The 18,620-nt window shown below is 28.6% G+C and overlaps 7 protein-coding genes across 13 annotated transcripts in view; 4 read left to right on the plus strand and 3 right to left on the minus strand.

The window, feature by feature from the left end:
* Positions 1 to 18,620, plus strand: part of LOC145182441 (pinin-like) — a 173,635-nt gene that overhangs the window by 59,756 nt on the left and 95,259 nt on the right. The gene's annotated exons all lie outside the window — the stretch shown is intronic.
* LOC145183454 (damage-control phosphatase 1-like) overlaps positions 1 to 18,620 on the plus strand; it is a 161,432-nt gene that overhangs the window by 59,750 nt on the left and 83,062 nt on the right. The window lies entirely within an intron of this gene.
* LOC145182677 (protein YIPF3-like) overlaps positions 1 to 18,620 on the plus strand; it is a 153,228-nt gene that overhangs the window by 59,749 nt on the left and 74,859 nt on the right. The window lies entirely within an intron of this gene.
* Positions 542 to 3,725, plus strand: LOC145183826 (uncharacterized). 2 transcript variants are annotated; one of them, XM_080059305.2, is made up of 3 exons: positions 542 to 764; positions 1,388 to 1,654; positions 2,110 to 3,386. In XM_080059305.2, exons 1-3 carry the CDS (start codon positions 692 to 694, stop codon positions 2,298 to 2,300), a joined length of 531 nt encoding a protein of 176 aa, XP_079915431.2. In that variant the 5' UTR covers positions 542 to 691; the 3' UTR covers positions 2,301 to 3,386. The 2 variants fall into 2 exon arrangements, with proteins under 2 accessions (XP_079915431.2, XP_079915432.2); XM_080059306.2 differs by having other exon boundaries at positions 573 to 764; positions 3,025 to 3,725.
* Positions 3,616 to 6,918, minus strand: LOC145183827 (CST complex subunit STN1-like). Of its 2 annotated transcripts, XM_090084349.1 has the most exons (6): positions 6,721 to 6,918; positions 5,830 to 6,527; positions 5,641 to 5,736; positions 5,347 to 5,499; positions 5,154 to 5,253; positions 3,616 to 5,049 (listed from the first exon to the last, which is right to left on the minus strand). In XM_090084349.1, exons 2-5 carry the CDS (start codon positions 5,954 to 5,956, stop codon positions 5,159 to 5,161), a joined length of 471 nt encoding a protein of 156 aa, XP_089940475.1. In that variant the 5' UTR covers positions 5,957 to 6,527; positions 6,721 to 6,918; the 3' UTR covers positions 3,616 to 5,049; positions 5,154 to 5,158. The 2 variants fall into 2 exon arrangements, with proteins under 2 accessions (XP_089940475.1, XP_089940474.1); XM_090084348.1 differs by lacking the exons at positions 5,641 to 5,736; positions 5,830 to 6,527; positions 6,721 to 6,918 and having other exon boundaries at positions 5,347 to 5,457.
* Positions 7,372 to 9,034, minus strand: LOC145183825 (uncharacterized). The gene is made up of 2 exons (XM_080059304.2): positions 8,639 to 9,034; positions 7,372 to 8,063 (listed from the first exon to the last, which is right to left on the minus strand). The coding sequence occupies exons 1-2, from the start codon at positions 8,949 to 8,951 to the stop codon at positions 7,597 to 7,599; spliced, it is 780 nt and encodes a 259-aa protein (XP_079915430.2). The 5' UTR covers positions 8,952 to 9,034; the 3' UTR covers positions 7,372 to 7,596.
* LOC145183525 (3-hydroxyanthranilate 3,4-dioxygenase-like) lies at positions 14,641 to 18,607 on the minus strand. Of its 4 annotated transcripts, none has more exons than XM_080058891.2 (13): positions 18,320 to 18,597; positions 18,080 to 18,158; positions 17,634 to 17,717; positions 17,351 to 17,434; positions 17,123 to 17,185; positions 16,915 to 16,955; positions 16,202 to 16,291; positions 16,049 to 16,092; positions 15,784 to 15,854; positions 15,580 to 15,648; positions 15,421 to 15,486; positions 15,053 to 15,135; positions 14,641 to 14,884 (listed from the first exon to the last, which is right to left on the minus strand). In XM_080058891.2, the coding sequence occupies exons 4-13, from the start codon at positions 17,423 to 17,425 to the stop codon at positions 14,803 to 14,805; spliced, it is 684 nt and encodes a 227-aa protein (XP_079915017.2). In that variant the 5' UTR covers positions 17,426 to 17,434; positions 17,634 to 17,717; positions 18,080 to 18,158; positions 18,320 to 18,597; the 3' UTR covers positions 14,641 to 14,802. The 4 variants fall into 4 exon arrangements, with proteins under 4 accessions (XP_079915017.2, XP_089942038.1, XP_079915016.2 ...); XM_090085912.1 differs by having other exon boundaries at positions 17,634 to 17,744; XM_080058890.2 differs by lacking the exon at positions 17,634 to 17,717 and having other exon boundaries at positions 18,320 to 18,607.

Raw genomic sequence — 18,620 nt, forward strand, 5'->3', positions numbered from 1 at the left:
TTTTTGAAACTGATCCTAGTCTGCTGAATTTAGTCAAAGATCTTTCATAGTCCCAGATTCTTCATATGTTTTCTGAAGGCCCAGTTAACAAAGTTCTAAATAGATTTCATTCATTGTATTTTGTTAGGTTTTCGTTCGTATCCGCCATTTTAATTCTAATTGAGATTTCCCTTGATGGTAAATGATAAATATGAATTTGAAAGAAGTTATTTTTGCATTGAAAAACTTTTGGCTTTGAGTAAATACTAAAGTAAATACTTGGATACAAAATGTTCAGTTTTTTTTTTGAAGTTTTATAATTAGCTAATGGCGCCTAAATATCAATAAGTATCGACTTAAGTGAGACTTATGAAATATTTAGAGCTGTGACAAACTCAATTCAATGCGCGCGGTAAGAAGTTTACTAATTTTTTCTGACCGCTCATTTGCTTCCATAAAGCTTTTATTGCAAATGTTTTTAACGCTATAAATTTTAATTCGAACGCAAAATGTTCCGGTTTCGCGCACAAAATTAAAAAAAACGCCAAGTTCTCTTTGTTTTATGCTGAACATTTCATCAACCAATTGACATGGCCCAGATTCACTGCGCACTTTCTCAAGCGTGAATTTAACACTACACGCATTTTCATAGGAAACGCGAAGATATGGAAACTTTGCTTAGTATATTAACTTAACTTTAAAACAATTTCGAATGGATTGGAAAGTGTTGTTGTTATTTTCAGTCGTTGTGTACGGAACTGACGTAAAGGAGGAGAACAACCATGGTAATTGATTTACTATGCACAAAAAGATAAAAACAAGAAACAGAAATTTAAAAAATTATACCAACAAACAGAATTATTTTTGAATTTTCAATAAAAATTTAAAATAGAAACAAATTTTCATGTTAAACAGTTTCTTTAGTCGTGAGCCGTTTGTTTTTCAACGAGCTTTTAAATTTCATGATTTTTTTGGTGAGAGATTTAAAATTATTTTTTGAATCCTGAAAATTTTACCTTTAAAAAAAAAAATTTGATAAAAAAAACCGTACTGTAAAAAAAAGTAATTACTTTCTTTTTTTTTTAATCTCTATGTTTTTTTAAATCTTCTTAAAAATAAACCACATTTCATTTGTTTGCAAGATGTTCTTCAAAATACACACGTCGTGCTTATTCGAAAGATGCTCTTCAAAATACATTTACCATACTTATTTGCAACAGCCCTAATATATTAATTGTCACAACCTTTAAGAAGTAAAAAATATTTTTAGTTTATTTTACATAACAGCAGAAAAAAAGTAATTGGTAAGGATCTTGAAGATAGCGAACAAAATTTCACTTTAAGTCACTTTAAGTTTATTTACAGCGACAACTAACAACAATTCATGAACTGAGGTTTATTTTTTCAGGTTTAGATCAGACTGACCTCCCGATCTCTCAACTCTTCTCAGATAAACGGTCCGCAATTGCTGAGCCAGACAACAAGGAGAAGATATTGAGACGAGATCGACGAGGATTTCGATCATATTTTTACAATTATTTAGACGAAATCGCAATGTCTATTTGCGCCTCTATTCCTAGTGAGGGCCCAGGTCTTCTCTATGCCGTTAGAAGAACTTGCGGGGAAAAAGCTACCTGCAAGGATATCTGCACAGATCCAAAGCTTAGAAAGCAAGGTAAAAACTAAAGTTTCTTTTCTTTTTCTGCGTTGTAGACCAGTATTGTTTTTAACAAATAAATTTTTTGGAAAAAAAAAATGTCATTTAAAATGAATTGGTAACTATTCTGAAATTCTAAAATATACAAAACAAAATTTATTTCAGGTTGAAATGTCATTATGTTATTGGACAAGGCATATTTTTATTTCTTTTAATAGTAAAATGATGGTCACACGTCCTTAAACAGTGAGACAAAAAAATCGAAATATTTTTAATCATTTTAAGTATTTTGTTTATTTGTGGCTTTTTTTACACACATCATTGATGAAATTAAGTGTTGAAACTTTAAGTTGTAGTAATTTAACTTGATTGGTCTTAAGAACTTCTTATATCACTAAAGAAATGTATGTCAAATTCAGATTGGTAGTAAATTTTTTAGATCGTTTTCATTTTCTTGAAAATTTTATAAACAGGACCAAAGGAAGTGCAGAATCTACAATGGGCGTGTGCAGAATCGCTCCATGTTTACAAAAGACAACCTGCTCTTGCGGACAATTTTGAAGATTACACCGATTCCCATAAATTAGGACTTGCCATATACAGGCATTATTCGTGCACAATTGGAGGCTGCGGCCCTAACTACTGCTGTTGCAGAGCTGCATAAGGTCAAAAGCAGTTCAAGTCTGTTTATAGCTATTGAAGTCTTAAAAGATAGCTATTGTGAAGTAAATAAAAAAATAGCTATTGCAAAGTTTGAGTGAAAATTGGCTTGAACTAAAAAAAAATTTGTCACTCCAACATGTTGCTAGATTTGGTGCTATATATTTTTCACCAAAAAATGGTGAACATTTATCAATTAAACATTAATAATTTATAATAAACTCCAGCGGGAAATTAAAGCTTGACCCGAGTTCTTAATAATATTTTTCATTGAATGACTTTCTTTGTTTTAACTTTTATAATTTACAATTTTAAAAAAATTCAACGGAGTTCAGTAACTTTTATTTAGTTACCTACAACATAGTTTGATAACATAATTCTTATTTTTTGACTTTTTGAATAAAAAAGATAAAAACTTTTAGTTTTTAGGTAATGATTTATTCGAATAACATGTACACATTTTTTAGTTGAGAATTTTCAGATTCGCATGTTAAACATAGATATTTAAAATGGAAGAATAGAAGATGTACAATACTTTTTTGACATCCTCAAAATAAATTAACTTTTTTACAAGAATTTTAGTTACTACAGCATTTTATTGCTTTCAATTCCGTTTTATCCTTTTAGTTCAAATAAAGAAATAGCATGCTTGTTAACGTTAAAATTCATGACAAACTCCCATTCATATTTTCATGCATGATTATATTTTCAATCACGTTTCCATCTAGGTCCGAAGGAAGTTCAAAGTCTTGTTTGGGCTTGCTCTGAATCTTTGCATGTTTACAAACGACAACCATCGCTCGCAGATAATTATGAAGATTATACAGATTCGCATAAGTTAGGTCTTGCCATATATAGACACTACTCGTGTACGATTGGCGGATGTGGTCCTAACTACTGCTGTTGTCGAGCTGCGTAGAGTACCAGTTTAACTAAACTACGATCATAGTTAGGAGTTGTTAAGACTAGAAAAAAACAGCCTTACTTTTAGACTATTTGAGCGACGAAACAGTAAGAGCTTTAATCATGGAAAGGAAATCAAAAAAAAAAAAAAAGAATTATTTCCTCAGTTAACATCTTTTATTTCAAATGACTGAACATGTGACGTAACTATGAAGGTGATGGAATGTTTCCTTCATGATTCCATAGAAATTCCGCTTATTTTATCAAAATATTTGTTACAAAAAAAACTGTTACAAATGTTTTAAGCTATAAAATTTTGGTATTTATTTGTAAACCTCACTTCAAACATTTTGGCTTTGAGAATAAGTTTAATAGAATGATAATCAATTTTAAGATAAATAAAACAACACTAGTTCGTTACATGCTATTATCGTTTTTGTAAAAAAAATTGTAAATAAATATATATCCCATGAAGCTTTGTAAAAATTTTGCTTGGACAATAAAAAGTGTAACGAGAAATAGGAAACTTAAGCTTATGCAACTCTGTCCTATTGACATTTGAAAATTTGATTTAAAAATCAATTTCATAATTTACATCATCCAGTATTGGGCTGTTTTTTTTTTTTTTCCCCCAATATTTTCCATTAGTTCTTGCGACACATGCTGTGTCTTCAAAAAGAGTTTTTGTACCTGTATTTTGGACCTCGAGTGCTAAAATGAAAACTCTTTTAAAAGAACTTATATCCATTCAAATTTAAGAATATAACTTGTAATAAACCTTTAGCCATCACCTCCTTGGGGAATCCATATGAACCAAGTTAGGAAAGTGGATTTCTAAGAACTCAGACAGCCATATTTTATTATTTTCCTTTAAAGATTGAAGTTCAGCCCTAAGATCAACAATTTTGTCTTCATCACTTTTTTCTCCTATAACAACCGGCTGTAAAGGAGTTATCAATAATTCCATCAAAGCCGATTTCACGTTCATAAAAGGAATATTTGCAAAATCGTCATGGGAACTTTCTCCTGCCGTTCGTTGCATACAACCTAATTGCAAGATATCATTACACTTGACAAAATTTGAAACCTTGGTAACACTGCACATCCACTTCCAAAATATCGCTTCATTTTTTAACCACTTCGAGTGTAATTTAAGGAGAGATAACTGTTGAGTTAAGATGGGCAACATCTTTTTTTGCAATTTTATATCACCAAGGAAAAGAAAATCAATTACCCTAATGTTTAATTCAAATTTGCACGAGTTTTTGTTCAGCTCGCTTATTAGCATTTCAGACACAGGATACGCTTTATTTAACAATTTGGTAATATGTCTTGATGCACCAAACAAAATTCGAAAAGCAATATCAATATGTTTTCGTAAAACAATTAACTCATTTAGATGCGTAACTTCAAATATTTTGAGTGATAGAGGATTTGAACTACTTAGAGGATCGTCAAAAATATTTTCTGCAAGAAGAAAAAGTGCCGCTTTACGTAAACGGTCAAATAAATGCGTTTTTTCAAGTAGAAAACCGAAGACAAGCAGTAGTTCTCGGCTTGAAATGTTATCCTGAGTACATAATGATAATGCTGATAAACGAGGGTACTTAAATGCACGCAACAGAGATATCATTACTGTAAAAGACTCGGATGGTAAAATTTGTCTTCGAGATGCGCGATTTATTATAGCATTTATTAGTAGCAGCAGATAAGAACTTGCCTCTGGCCTATCAAACTTTGCTTGACGAAAAACCTCCGGGGACAACTTTGGATAATTATGTAATTGAAGAAGCTGGCATAATATATTGATGACTTCCTTTACTTTGATTGGTTCACTCATTCTCAACAAGCTACAAATAAGGTTTAAAGCAATTTCTTAAAAATAAATAAAGCTGAATAAAAAAAAAAACACGTTAACAAAGGAAAAACTTTTTGCATCTCAACAATGGCTTACAATTTTTATGCAGGATGAATAAACGCTTTCTTGTAAATTTCTTGACAATCAATAACTTGGAGCCAGTGAAAATGCTCTATATTTGGATCTTTTTCTAATACTGTTATCATGATTTAAGTTAAAGTTCATTATTAAACCAGAATAAGAAAAAGAATACATTTAGAAATAAAAAAAAAAAATGCGCAAAGGATACTCAAACGATCAACCTTTATTTCTCTTTCGTCTCGAAAGGTGTGCAATTTTCCTGTTACTGAAACCAAATCTCCTAGATCATATGAGCAAAGATCAGAGGACACGTTTTCATTGAGCCATAAGCAACAACTGATCACTCCTGTGCCATCATCCACTAAAATTTATAAGAGTAATTTTAATTTAAGTTGTGAAAGCATAAGGGCTTAAACAAAAAAAAACAAAAAACAAGTAACACTAACAATGATTTAAGAATAAGCTACAATTTCATACACTAAGATAATCAGCAACAACTCACCAGCATATTTGATAAATTTTTGTGTGAGATGTTTACTAGTAATGCAGCCCAAAACATCAAACCTTGTAACCGGGTGCCCGTGCAAATTAAAAATACCTATTAAAAAAATTGACCTTGCAAAATATTTAACATTTATTTGTATTTAGTTTCTGTCATTTTTTATTTAAATTCTTTTTCAAGAATTATTACCTGGAAATCCTATAATTTGAGGTAATTGATTGATCTGTCTTATGAACAACTTTATGCCACATCTATGCAATGGATCCAATCCCCAGATATTAACAGGTGGCAACTTGTTTAAACATTCATTCTCCATACATATATTACTTATAGCTATAAGTTATCCATAAAAGTATAAGAAAAGGAGAAAACAAAAAGATCAAAGTAGTAAAAACTGGTTTGTATCAAAAAATGAATAAAAACTCAAACTTGATATTACAATTAAAAAGCTTATAGTTTTATAAATCAATATATAGTACGTTGAGTAAGTACACAATAAATCAACTGAGATTAAAGTACAAAGTAAATACGCTGAGATAAAAGTGCACATTAATTTACTAACAAAATTTATAATGGGTAGTTAATTATGAACAAAATTCCATTACCAGTATAGAATATTGCGTAAGCCAGAATCCCATTAAAAATATAGAAAAAATGCGCAGGACAGAAAATTCTCAAACAAAAAGATCACTTTTTCTTCATTTTGTAACAAAATATAAAATAAAAATAGCTTGATAAAAAATTAAAAAGTGAGAAACTGAAGTAACGTTTTTTGCAAACAAGATATCAAGACAGTCCAAGAATTTCCATTCCTCTGCGTATGGAAGCTGGCATGAAGAAATATGATGATATCAGGCTCATCAAGACTACACCAAGAAGAATAAAATCTATTATTTCAATCAAAGAAAAAGTTAACAACAAGTTGTAAAAATAAATTTAAAAATTTTTCTTCGAAATATTAAAATCAGAAACTTTACATTCTGATTAAATTAACTTTATTCTTAAGCTTTCATTATAAAATTCAAATTATCAACATTTTATTGGACTCTCTGTAGATAAAATAAGGTCTAGAAAAGATACTGAAAATCTTTTTCTCCCAAGGTTCCAGCATGTATATAGATGTATTGATTTCATACTGGTAGTACTTCAAATTAAACCAATCTCGGACTTTTTTTAATGATGTCATACTTTTGTGAAAGCTACTTTCAAAAAATTAAGCTATTGTTCATTCAGTGTTCTTTTACTAAATATTTTTTAAATAAATACACTTTGCGTACTAATTTGGTGATGAACATAACAACAAATTTTGTAATGAGCATAACAACAAATCATAAACTGGTTAAATTATATGTATGTGTATCAGTTTGTGAAAAGACATTTATAACCAATCAGAAAAAGCTAAAAGAAATTTTATTTTAATTCATAAATGTAAACAAGAAGGAATTACACAAAATGTTTATGGTGGCAAAAATATAAAAGGTTGCAAGATTTTTAAAGTAAAAAAAAATGAGCATTAACACCAACTTGCTTATAAATGATTGAGGATGCCTTACCCTTCCTGAATCAAGACTACATATTAATCAAAAAATATCATATAAGAAATTAAATACCATGCACCAAAAAATAAGAAAAACATATACATTAAATTTTTCAAACTTTCAACAAATTTAAAAAAAAGGGGGTGAGGGGGGGGGGGGGGGAAGGAATAAAAATTATGCAACAAAGCAAACAAAAAGAATTAACAGCTAATATTTCAGCTTCATTCTTAACAAGAATAAAATTTAAACTTGTTTAAACTTTTCAGCAAATGGTAAATAAAAAATACTTTTTCTACATTTTATAGAAAAACTATAGAAAAATATCAAGATTACAAAGATAGAGAAATAAATATTAAAGTAAGTAGAAAAAAACTTGATAAATACAAAAATTTCTCAGATTATACATAAAAATATTTTTTTATTTTGCTAACTGAGCTAATTGAGGTGCTTCAACAGTCAGTTTAAAATTGCTAGTGTAACGTGAGCTCAACTGTGATGGATCAATTCCAATAGGTAATGATACTTGTCTGGTGAACTGCTTCTGGTGAGAGTGGACACCATGTTCACTATTACCTTCAGCTTTGGACTCACCATGTATAAACAATTTTTGACCATCTACTCTAATTGTAATTTCATCAGGTTTATACCCTTCAACATCCAAAGAATATTTAAAACCTTTATTTCGAGTTTCATTTTGTTCCAAAGGATGAATTGGGTCTTTCTCTTTACATACTTGAATACAAAGTATTCCATCTTGACTAATTTTAGAAACAAGGGATCGAGGATTAATGTTACTAGGTATTTCATACTTTCGATAAAATTTACATGACTCAAAACCATTTTCTTTTTCACAGTAATGTTTTCCTTTGACCTCAATAGTACGTCCTGAAGAAAAAGAAAAAAAAAATAGAAAAACTATTTAAAACTCTATTATCAGATTAAGTGCAACTTGTAAATCTTGTCAATAATAATTCACATTGACACACTGACTATTACAATAACTTTTAAAGTAAAAACCTGATGAGTTTATACATTTTCACCAATATATGACACTGTTTCTGGAACTAATATTTCATGAAATCTTACTCTTTTTACTTGACTAATAAGTTCATGAAGAGTAAACACTAGACAGTGTGTTGAAGAAATAAACAATGCACATTTAGATACCACTCTTGGAATGTATGCTCAATTTCTAATGTTTTTTTTCTTTTAATTCAGCAATAGCTATGCTTTATATCATTATTTTATTAGTAGTGCATAAGATTGGAAAAAAGATGTTAAAAAAGAGATTAGAAACTCTTCTATTACAATTGTGGTACAAAATTTTCAGTGAAATATCAGTTTAATTTATATATGAACAATTCAAATTCATTATACACACAAAATACTTGTAAAATGTAAAAGACTAATCATATAAAAAGAAAATTAAAATCTATATTATATTTAAAAGAATTTAAAACCTTCAACTTTTACTGTAACCTCCTCAGGTTTGTAGTGTCTTACATCAAGCTTTACACGAAAACTACCATCATTCATTACATTACGTTCTTTATGATGTGATATGTATGGTTCATGTCCAACTAGTTCTTTATACAAACGATCCCGCTCTTTAGCACTTTCTCTGCGAGAATTTGAAGTACTGACTACCTTTCTGTCATAGAATAATGGCAGATATCTTAATGGTGGAAAAGTAAAATCTTGTAGATCATCTTCAAAAGCATCTTCTTCTTCATTATCACCAGACTCATGAACTGGCATTTGCCATGTAGCCATTATGTTAAAAAAATAACTTGCCACTTATTCACTAGAGAAATTTAAAAAAATATAAGTGCAGTCACCTAATCAAAATAACTCTTTAAAAAAATGCATTAACTTTAGTAAGGTGGTTAGTTTTACCACCATTCTAAAGGTGATGCCTTTTTTTTAAAGAGTCACTAGGTTGTAGTAGGTAAAATACTATTGCATGTAATTTAGGCGAACAAAATAAATAGACAAAACAAGCAGTAAATTATATATATATATATATATATATATATATATATATATATATATATATATATATATATATATATATATATATATATATATATTAATGGCTGCATTGGGCGAGAGAAAAAAATAGATTCTTCATGTTTAGCCTATTGTCTATTGCTGTGAACAATGTGAATCATGTTGCACAAAAATATTGATTACTATACAATTAACAGAGAGGCTCCTGTAGATATAAAATTATTTTTAAATCTGTATAGTTGTAAGACTTGATTGTCACAAATTTAAATTCAGAAGCGGATGAAGCTCACAAAAGGTTACTGCTTGATGATGATTGGAGGTAAAATTACCAGTAACACTTAAGCAAACAATATACAAATCCATTTTAATATTCCATCAGTTAAATAAACAAAAAAATTTCCTTTATTATATGCAGTTCTTGCAAACAGCTTATTAAACCAAATGAGATTGAATTAAAGTCTAAAGAAAAATTTTGGTTAAATTTTACTAATAAATAATCAAATTTTATAGTTTTATAGGTTTTTTTTTTCATTTTATCTATTATAGTTTTGAATTTTTTAATGTAAAACCAAACAGTTATAGCCTATTATTAAGTTGTTGTGCAACTTTGGATCAAATTTGTTAATTTTACTAAGAAAAACTAATGACAAAAAGTAATTTTTAATTTTTGTATCAAAATAATATATCAGAATTAGTTTTTTTACTATTTTCTGTTCTGAGTGTGAGAATAAGACGAAATTATGTTAAAATTTTTACTGAGATGTTATGATATCTTTAACCCAGGATGGTTATGACTTTTACTTCTATAAAACCTGGCTTAAAGATAAGAAAAGCTCTGACTAGACCATAAAAAAAAATATGAAAAAAAATTCTTGTACAGCCTAATTCATCCTAAGGTACTTTTTTGACACTCCAACTGTCTTGATGAACATTCCATTAAATCCTTAGCTACAGGAACATACCCTGAAAAGAGGTACGATACATTTAATAGATCTGTTATAGCTAGAGAAGTTTGAAGTGCATTGTAGCCTAATGCAATTAAGCACGAAGGCATGCCAGCATCCCGTTCAATAATTCCGACTTGTGAGTATCAATGATTAAGAATTTAGTATTTCGTCTCCCTTTCAAATTACATCCATGGATAGACTATTAAAATTTATATTCTACCACCTCCGTATTTCTCCTTTGAAACTCCCGGCCGGGTGTTTAGATATAGGGCAGAGAGTGAGGTAAACTGGTTAAAATTCACCTGCCGGAGGTTTTTTTAACAAAACATTTAACTAGTTATTTGGATGATCTCGCTTGTTAAATATCGCTTTATTTCCTTTTTAAGGGATATATGAAGTAACATCATCACTAACAAAGTGATTCCATTACTTATAGTTAAATTGGAATTTAGTAACTAATCATTTGTATCTAAAATAACGCTTAAACCATCCGGCATAGGGAATTATTCCCCGGACTTTCGTCTAAACGAATCTTTTAATCCGTGCAATTTCGCAGGCACTCAAAAATGACTCACGAAGTGGGTGCTTAAGATTTCATACTCTGTTCTTCGAAGTATAACGAATTTTTCTTAACCTGCTGAAAGTTTTGTATAAAGATTTTTTTTAGTTACAATGTTGATAATAAAGATGACCGACAATGTTGGTAAAATCGGAAAGTGTATTTTTGTCGGATAGTCAAAAATATTTAATCAAAGATTCCAAGAGGCGAGTTAAAATTAAAAATTCATAAAAAAAAAAATTATAGAGTAAAGTAGGGTCAAATGAAATATTTAAGAATTTTTGAACAAATTAAAATAAGTTTTAAAAGTTTCACCGGTATACTTATAAAGTAAAATGATATAAATAAAAACTTAAGCAATCAAAAAAAAAAAAATTTTTTTTTAATTAAAATCTGATATCATACATTCAGAAAAAAATTTTCTACAACATGATTAAAAAAATATCTGCAAAAGGTTTATTCAGTAATTAAAAGCAAAAGAATAAACATTGTCATAACTATTTCATTCAACCCTCTGTTTCATCTACCCTGTTTTACTCTACCAAGCAATATTAAAAACATGACAAAATATTTTGTTTAATAAAAAGGAGTTGTGAAAACTCGTCTCAATTGTTTCCGGCGGGAAAACAAAGGTGTTTTTTGTGTAAGTAAAAAAGTTTTGTACAAGTAAAATTTCGTTGAAAAATGACTTTTTAGGGAAACAATTTATGTTAAACTTTAAACTATAGTATCTTTCGCTTTTGACTACATCAATACCATTCTTACTTCCTGGGCTTCAACCCTTCAAAACTAATGTCTTGAGGGGTTGAGCCGAATTGCTGCTATTCGATTTTAACCGTTCAGCTTATAACTTTAAATTTAACGATTAATCAACTAGCAGTAACGGAAAATACAAGTTTGTGACGCAGAAAAAAAAATAGATATTTATATAATAAATATTTATAAAATAATAGATATAGATATTTATATAATAAATATCTACATTTATATAATAAATATAAATATTTATATAATGATAAATATAGATATTTAATATTTATCATATACTTTTGAAAGGTTTGACAAAGATACGAGTTTTTTTTTTAAACTTTAAAAAAGTCCCTTTAAGTATCAAAAGTTAAGGTGGTTCGTGTAAAAAAATAAAAAAAATAAAAAAAACTTTTTTTTCTTATTTTTTTTTTTCGAACTTAATGCTCAACTCATGATATAATCATTTCCTATAAAATCAGTCTATAAAATCAGTTTTTTTGTTTGTTTGAATATCACAAAATGTATTAAACAAAAGGGGTGAAAAAAAAACGGCATATGATCATGATATTTGAACCCATGGTTCAAACATAATGATCATATGCTGGTCTTTTATTTAATTTTTCATTATTTGGCAGACAATTTGTTTAGGATTTTTTTTTTTACTATACAGAAAATTGTTTTATACTGATTTTTTGAACTTTTTACATTGTATGCTGTTTTGAATAGCCGAAATAAATATAAATAAAAACAAGCAAAAACTACGCAGAAAAACCTCCATATCGGTGTGTATGCCGTAGTGAAAAGGAGCCTTTAATAACGGCGTTTTTACGGTATTTGTTACGGCGTTTTTCCGCGTCTTTTTTCATCACAGTTTGAAAATACTAATGAAAACAAAAAAAATTATTAAATAAAAGTTGTTGAAGTGTCTCTGTAGAGTAATAAAATCTCTTAGATAGTTCAATTTATAACATACCCGCCTCATTGAAGCGTTTTGCGGCAAAATCGGCAAAAATTTGGCTTGCAGTTAGCTGAAACCCCATAAAACCAGTTGTGTGCAAGATATTTGTCTGAAATTTGGCAAACTTGCAGACATCTCCTTTAGTGGCAAACCCAATAAATCTTATTGGATCATACCAGAGGGATTCTATTGCTGTTTTTCTATGTCACATAAAATTGGTTGATTTTAGCTAAATAATTTAGCATGAATTTGGATTTTGGCTTATAATTGCAAAATGGATTTATTTCCGTAGACGTCAGAGATGGATTTCGAAATTTATATTTCCTGATAGTGAAATGTCTACTTTTACCTAGGGTAAATTGCACTCTCGGATCAGCTAGTTCAGTATGAGTGGCGTTCTCGGATGAGCTAGTTCAATATCTCAAAATTTTACAACTGTAAGGTTTTCATGAAGATAGACTTCAAAATTTTGAATTCTTTGTTTTAAGCCTTGATTAAGCCAAGATTCTCCTACTTCCATTCTAAAATCTGAAAACTTAAATCATCTTTAGTTATGAAAAAATATATTTCTGACTCAGTAGAGTTTGGAGCTAAAAAGATAATTTCTAGCTTATCAAATTTGTTTAAAACTCTCTGAATTGTTAACATCTAGACCTATTCTGTCAATCCAGGTGTTCATTTCACACACACACACACACACACACACACACACACACACACACAGAGCTAAAAAGATAATTTCTTGCTTATCAAGTTTGTTAAAGACTCTGAATTGTTAACATCTAAACCTATTTTGTATTTTTTGCTCTCAATTATTTTTCTCTGCACCTTCAAGTGCAACTATCTAAACTCTATGCTTTTCACAAACTGCATTTCTGCATTTTAGATCAAATGTCACCGAATACTTTACATTCACATAATATACAAATGGTGTCAAAAGTTTCAAACGTGTTATAAAATAACCGATGATAACTAAAAAAATACGAATAAATTTGATAATGTGTTCTGTGTTATATAATATCAATTACTTTAACATGACCTTAACAAAGCACAAAGAATTCTTGTTTAAAAAGGGTAGATTACTTATTTTAATTAATTTAGATCATTGAATAAAATAAACAATAAAACAAGCGTGTATAAGAGAGCGGATATACAAGTAACAAGTTGGACAATAAACCTAAAGGAAAAATGTTCATTTTAAATATGAGAAAATCCAAAAATAAAAGCTACTTATAGTGGAATTAGACGTACTGAGAACGAATCTGGCCATAGACGCTTGAACCTCTGATATACAGTGATCTTTGCATTATCAATGCAAGTGTTCCATCATTTAACTGATGGAACACTTGGATTGATAATGCAAAAATCACTGTATATCAGAGGTTCAAGCGTCTATGTACCAAGTACATAGACGCTGTTGGCAAAAGCTCTTGGCTGTCTTCTTTTTTGTGACTTTGGCATATAATGGAGGAAACAAGATTAGCTTGTCATTAAAAATTTCTGTTGCAAAAAGAAGTTTATTAGAAACTGTGGGGTACACTCGAGCAACATCTTTTTTAACTTGTTGAGCCTTTTCTTATTCCCTTGTCAATCTTATCGCTGAACTAAATAATTGCACAGTTAAGTTACAAAATAAATTCTAATCAATAATCCAAAAGCTGTCGTTGAGTGTTAGTCTAAATTTACGTCTGAAAAGATCTGTCACACTGTCAGGTGAATTCACAAGATTTTTGATAGTAACAGTAACATATCAACAGTTGTAAAACTTTTTAGTACTAAAACAATATTTCAATGTCCACCTTGAATTGAGTTTTAACATAATATAAAAAATAGCTTACAGCAGTTACATTGGTATTTCTTAACCTACCTGTTTTTTATGGAAGTAGGAGAAATCTTGAATGAATCTTAAAACAGAGAATTCAAGGTTTTGAAGTTTATCTTCATAAAAACCTTTGCTACAAATTAAGAATCAGCTGGAAAGTTTACATTCTTGTATGTCATCTTGTTCCTTTTCTTAACAAAAGGCTTTTCATTCTTACATACTTAAATTGTCGAAAGTTTGTATTGTGAAAGCGTTATAAATGACATAAAAAGGATTTAGAATGAAGTAAAATAAGAAGATTATTGTAAAAGCTTGGAACAATTTGAAATCCTCGTTCACTTCACGATATCTTCGTTGAAATTATGAAATCTCTTGTGTAACCTACTTAAAACAACCTTAAAACAACAATAAAAACATTTTTCAACTAAGATTTTTTTTTTATTTTAAAAATATATTAAAGAATTTTTGATTATATACAAAATTTGTGATAACTATACATATAAAATTTTACACATATAAAATCATTAGCTCTGAAAATACTCTTTAAAAAAATAAACTCTGTTGATTAGAAGACACTTTCAATCCAGTAAATTGTGATTTGGTGACACGTTAGAAAATACCATACAAAACGACTTTTCACCCAATATCTTCAGAATCAAACTAAATATTAATATTTTAACAAGTAAAAAAGCCAGTGACAAGGAACAATTTGCATGTCTCTTACTTTAATAACTATTTCAACTTAACATCTTAACATTTTTGTTTTCTTATTTCAAACATATGCTAAAGATATCGGGATTAATTAAGTATGAGAAGAAAAATACACACTTTTTGTTAGCTGAAATAAGTAGCGAATCATTTTCATTGAGGTACATTGTTTTTTTTTCAAGTGTGCAAACTGCAGTACCAACCTTAAAAAAGCAAACAATTTCCATAAAAAATACAAATAGTGGCTATAATAATTAAAAATTAAAGATAAAAACAAACAAAATAATACTTTTGACTTTTTATGATTGAGAAATTTAGTCATTGGAACTTATACAATTAATTAAAAAGGCAACTTAGATATTAATTATTACGAGCTTAAATATTAATTATTATAAACTTAAATATTATAGCCAAAACATTTAAATTTATTTAATTTTACTCATAACCATGTTTCATTCTGATTAAAACTGGGATTTAGATTTACTTACTTTTAGCCATAACCATGTTTCATTCTGATTAGAAAGATTGAAAGTACCAACTCCATAAACTCTCACCTTTAACAAAAGTTTATGAATTGAAAAAGTTTACCATTCAAAAGTATTCAAAGTTTTTTTTTCCAGATCATCATCAATACTCAAAAAATTTACCTGGAACTCTTCACTATTATAAAGATCTGCCACACTGTCAGGTGAATTCACAAGATTTTTAGCTAACCACTGTAAACAGACCATATGTAAATGTTAATGAGTTTTAAAAATAAACTTGTAAAATCAATTCATAATTCAGAATAAAAAAATTCAGAAAAAGAAATAGAAAAAAAAAAGCCTAAGAGTGAAGAAAGCTTTTCTTACTTCTTGTAATCGGATTGGTTCAGAAAAACTGGTGTTTTTAGTATTCGGAAATGTAAAAAAATCTTCAGCTCCTAAATGTAATCTGCAAGTGCTATTTACTAGCAATCTTTAAATTTTAAATGTCTTAACGCAATATGTTTAATATATAAATCACACAATATTTTTAATACATAAATAACATAATACTTTTAACATATAAATAACAATATTATTTCACAGAAATCTAAATCACACATAAAATCTTAAAAAAAAAAAATTGAAGCACTTGGTTTTGGAATGCCAGATTTGAACTCATCTGATTCATGAAATCTAGAAACAACCAGTATAAATTATATCTTTGAATTTTTGAATAAACAATAAGCATTACACATAGAATGAAACATGTGATGAATCAAAGTAACAAAATTAATAAATTTACTCTTTAATTACAACTGGGAAATCTTTAACCAAACTGTGCAAATGAAAAACCTTCTCCCATAAAATAGTTACTCCATCATCACAATAATATCTAAATGTCAAAATTATAAAACATTGTCATCATTATACAGTCATAGAAAATCATACTTTAAAGATTTCCACAACACAGGAGGAGGTATATTGTTAACATAAGTAAAATATGCAGCATTTTACAGTGAATTAACATGATTTTAAAGTGAACTTCTAAAGTAATTTTTTCAGTGTGAAGTATTTAATAGCATTAATATTTAAAGTTAGTAACAACTTGGCATTTCACAAAGAAATTATTTCAAAAAAAAAATTTACATTTTTCCTTTCCCTCTAAAAGATCTGATTGAAAAAGCTATATACATATTTTACAAAAAAAAAAAGAACAAGAATATGGACAATATTACTTAACAAAAAATTATAACTTAATGATTTGTAGAAACATCTCAAAAACTGATCATAACCATAAATTAAAATTGGACCTCTGAATTAAGATGTTAGAAAGGAACAATGTTAGAAAGAAAGATGAACTTTTTAAAAAGTTTATTGTAAAACTGAAACCCTGAAAAAAGGATTGCAAAACCCAAACTCTAGAAAAGTTCGATTATAAAACTCCAGATTTAGCTCAACTTATGCAAACTTTTGTCCGAAAGAAAATGCAGCTCAATAATTGAAATATAGTTTCACCTCAATCCATCATAAACATTGGAGCGGTCCCGCTCGATTACCTGAAAAAGTAGAATTACACAAAATTTACTGTGAACATTATGCTTAATCAAAGGTTGCTGGAACATTATGCTAAGCCAATGGCATTGCTAGACATACATAAATGCGCTTATGTATATCTTGAGATTTTAGTTCATAAAGAAAAAAAGTAATTTCCAACAGAACTTACCAGACCAAGTGTGTTTGGGAATCTTTGAGGAGAGTGAGGAACACATGATGGAAGCAAAAAAATCTTAAAATAAGTAATACTTACTCATATTTAGGAGGATTTGTCTATGAAGCATTAAGTATTTATTTGATATGTAAGATAAAAATGAAGAATATAAAAATTGTTCTCACATTTAAGATTATCAAGCTGAGAAAAAGTTTTTATGATTAAGATTCAGCAAAAACAAACCTCTCCTTCTCTTATTAATACATCTTTTGGACCATCAGGAAGCATTATTTTCAAGCACATGTCACCTTTCATCATGTAAAATAGCTAAAAAATTTTATTAAAATTAGAGAAGAAAAAAATGAAATTTTTTTTTTTTTAGTAAAAGATACTGATTTGATATATACTTATGATGAAAACCTTGTCAGAATCTCAATCAAACAGAAGTATCAATCAATGGAAGAAGTAAGGCTAAATTAAACCTTAAATTCAAAATTATGCGATGAAAGGGAAAAACTTTACTAACCTCTCCATCCTGTCTTATTAGTAAAAAATATACAAGATCTGTTTATGACAATTTTTCTTTCCAGATCTCAAATACAATGCTGAGCTGCACACAAAATGAGCAGAATAATCACTGTGAGATTAATGGAAATAAGTGATAATGCATTTTTAACAAACACCTGGGTCATAAAAATGGAATTCAGGTCATTGTAATGTTGTTTAACTATGCTCAATATGTTTACAAAAACCAGATATCACCGATAACAATTTTTAAATGACTCCGGCAGAGCTTGTAAAGATTAGTTGAGATAAAATAAATAGAAACCAGTCTCCTCAACTATCAATTTCAGAAAAAATTGTTTTAAGTCCAACTTAAATAAATAAATATTGGCAAATAATTCTAGTGTTTGGCTCATGAAGTGTTGAACATTGTTAGTTTTTTATTTATCTAAGCTAAACAATTTCAACCTCCTCTCCTTGATCCAAGTGATAATCTCTCCTAACATTGGGCCCACCAACAAACATAACCTTTAAAAAATTTCCAGCCCTGTAAAAAGGTTATAGGTGTTAAAATAAAAAAAAGCTGAATTAAAATACTTCTATTTAAACTTTATCACTGATACAGGATTATTAGATAACAAAAACCCTAGATACATTCAGAACTCCACAAAAAAAGGTGACACTAATACATAATAATAAAAGATATACATAATTGCATTGCACACAGGAGGCTTAAAATTTTCATTATTCTCTTCCACCCATCTATCAATATTAACAATCTGTTCTAAGTTTATTTCTTCCACCATTGTCAGATTTATATGTAATTAATCTGTATATATTAGTGCTAATGCATAACAAAACCAAATTAAAACCTGATTGCACATATTAGAAATTCATCATAAAGTTTAAAAATATGAAAAATATGAAAACATCTATTGAATTTGCAAGCAATTTTGAAGGACAAATTTTTATCTAAATTGTATTTTTAAAAGTAATTTGTATTTAAAGT

Source organism: Hydra viridissima, unplaced genomic scaffold (genome assembly GCF_058129835.1).
Source record: "Hydra viridissima isolate aposymbiotic clone 2 unplaced genomic scaffold, HvirCarnegie_v1 scaffold_4, whole genome shotgun sequence".
Taxonomy (NCBI): Eukaryota; Metazoa; Cnidaria; class Hydrozoa; order Anthoathecata; family Hydridae; genus Hydra; species Hydra viridissima.

Bases quoted from the DNA above. Each gene is read 5' to 3' on its own strand.
- LOC145183525 (XM_080058890.2), bottom strand. From the start codon at position 18,417: ATGGTGGAAGAAATAAACTTAGAACAGATTGTTAATATTGATAGATGG. The intron at 17,435-18,079 runs GTTGAAATTGTT...AAAATTTTTTAG, and splicing joins ACTTGGATCAAGGAGAGGAG to CTATTTTACATGATGAAAGG. The intron at 15,855-16,048 runs GTGCTTCAATTT...GATTACATTTAG, and splicing joins ATCTGGCATTCCAAAACCAA to GAGCTGAAGATTTTTTTACA.
- LOC145183827 (XM_090084348.1), bottom strand. From the start codon at position 5,039: ATGAGTGAACCAATCAAAGTAAAGGAAGTCATCAATATATTATGCCAG.
- LOC145183825 (XM_080059304.2), bottom strand. From the start codon at position 8,951: ATGGCTACATGGCAAATGCCAGTTCATGAGTCTGGTGATAATGAAGAA. The intron at 8,064-8,638 runs GTTTTAAATTCT...CTTTTTCTTCAG, and splicing joins GGTTACAGTAAAAGTTGAAG to GACGTACTATTGAGGTCAAA.
- LOC145183826 (XM_080059305.2), top strand. From the start codon at position 692: ATGGATTGGAAAGTGTTGTTGTTATTTTCAGTCGTTGTGTACGGAACT. The intron at 765-1,387 runs GTAATTGATTTA...TTATTTTTTCAG, and splicing joins AAAGGAGGAGAACAACCATG to GTTTAGATCAGACTGACCTC. The intron at 1,655-2,109 runs GTAAAAACTAAA...TTTTATAAACAG, and splicing joins TCCAAAGCTTAGAAAGCAAG to GACCAAAGGAAGTGCAGAAT.